The 1,182-nt window shown below is 46.3% G+C and overlaps 1 protein-coding gene across 1 annotated transcript; it reads right to left on the bottom strand.

Moving 5' to 3' along the window:
• Nucleotides 1–291: 291 nt before the first annotated feature.
• Nucleotides 292–963, bottom strand: H6S33_004834 (uncharacterized protein; the record flags this gene model as incomplete). The annotated part of the gene is made up of 1 exon (XM_044836197.1): nt 292–963. One exon carries the CDS (start codon nt 961–963, stop codon nt 292–294), a length of 672 nt encoding a protein of 223 aa, XP_044690807.1.
• Between the last annotated feature and the right edge of the window lie 219 nt (nt 964–1,182).

The following is a 1,182-nucleotide window of genomic DNA, read 5'->3' as shown; positions in this document are numbered from 1 at the left end:
GGAATCACAAAAGTTGAACTTCTCACAGGGACGAATGCATCTCATGAATTTCCCTCCATGCCAAGGCTACCACGCCAAGCCTGCCTTCGCCAACCCTAACGCGTTGGACCGGGAACCCTGTCAGACGCAGAAGCCGGTCGCCACTCCATCAACATCAACGAACCTCAACCCAGCGATAACGAACCTCAACTCAGCGACAACTAAATCATGATATATTCTTTATTTTACAATTAGATTTATAGGAAAGTATTTACAAGACTCCGCTCCCTTATTTAATAGTTTATCTAGATACTAATTGAGATATTGATAGGGCAATTGAGTGTGACCTGCTCCGCTACCTTCAATGGAATCGCTCCTGGAGATTTCGCTCGGCGCAGACGCATTTCTCGTCGCGGACACATTGGTAGATGATACAGTATCTGCCCGGTTGGATGAAGGTGCGGTTGGGCTCAGGTTAGGAAAGATTGGTGGGTAGAGTATGATGTTGGGGTTGCTTGCGGAAACTCTTGCATCAGGAGGCAGAGGAGGGAATGAAGGTGACGGAAGGTAAGGACTTTGATTCAGATGGACATTTGGTCTTTGGGATCCACTAAAGTATCTTGTAGGAGTTTGGTAGAAGGAGCTCGTTGCCAGACTACTTTGATATGCTTGAGGGACAGTGGGAGATATGATCGAAGGAGAATTGTACTGCATGTCTGCAGACCCGGTAGGAGTTCCGGGTTTTGATGAGATTGAGTTTGGCTTTCTTCTTTTGGCGGGTGGCTTGCTAATCTTCTGCTCCGCTTTGCGCTTGAGCTCTTGAGCTTCCTCCGCTGTCAATACTCTAGTTCTTGACAAAATCCGTTGATCCTGCGTACGCTTCTGCTTATTCGCATTCCTGAGTTGTGTGTTCACATCAATCAGAACTGACTTCGATGTATACTCCATCTCTGCAAATTTAGCAATCTTTCTAATGCGGTCCATAGTGGAATCTGATAGCTCATGTATCATCGGGTCATCTAATATGGATTTCAGTTGCGATTCCAAATCTTTTGGTTTCCGTGGAGTGATAGGAAGTGTTGGAGGTTTTGCGAGAGTGGTAGGAGATTCCGGGGGCGGTGTTTTTTCCTCAAAGTTTGGGAGTTTATTGAGTACTTTTGAAGGACAGAAGGGCACGATCCCGCACTCAACAAAGGAGTTCTT

Source organism: Morchella sextelata (assembly GCF_020137385.1).
Source record: "Morchella sextelata strain SCLS chromosome Unknown scls_18, whole genome shotgun sequence".
Taxonomy (NCBI): domain Eukaryota; kingdom Fungi; phylum Ascomycota; class Pezizomycetes; order Pezizales; family Morchellaceae; genus Morchella; species Morchella sextelata.
Note: the sequence above shows the minus strand (reverse complement) of the source record. Positions and strands in the feature narration are given on the sequence as shown.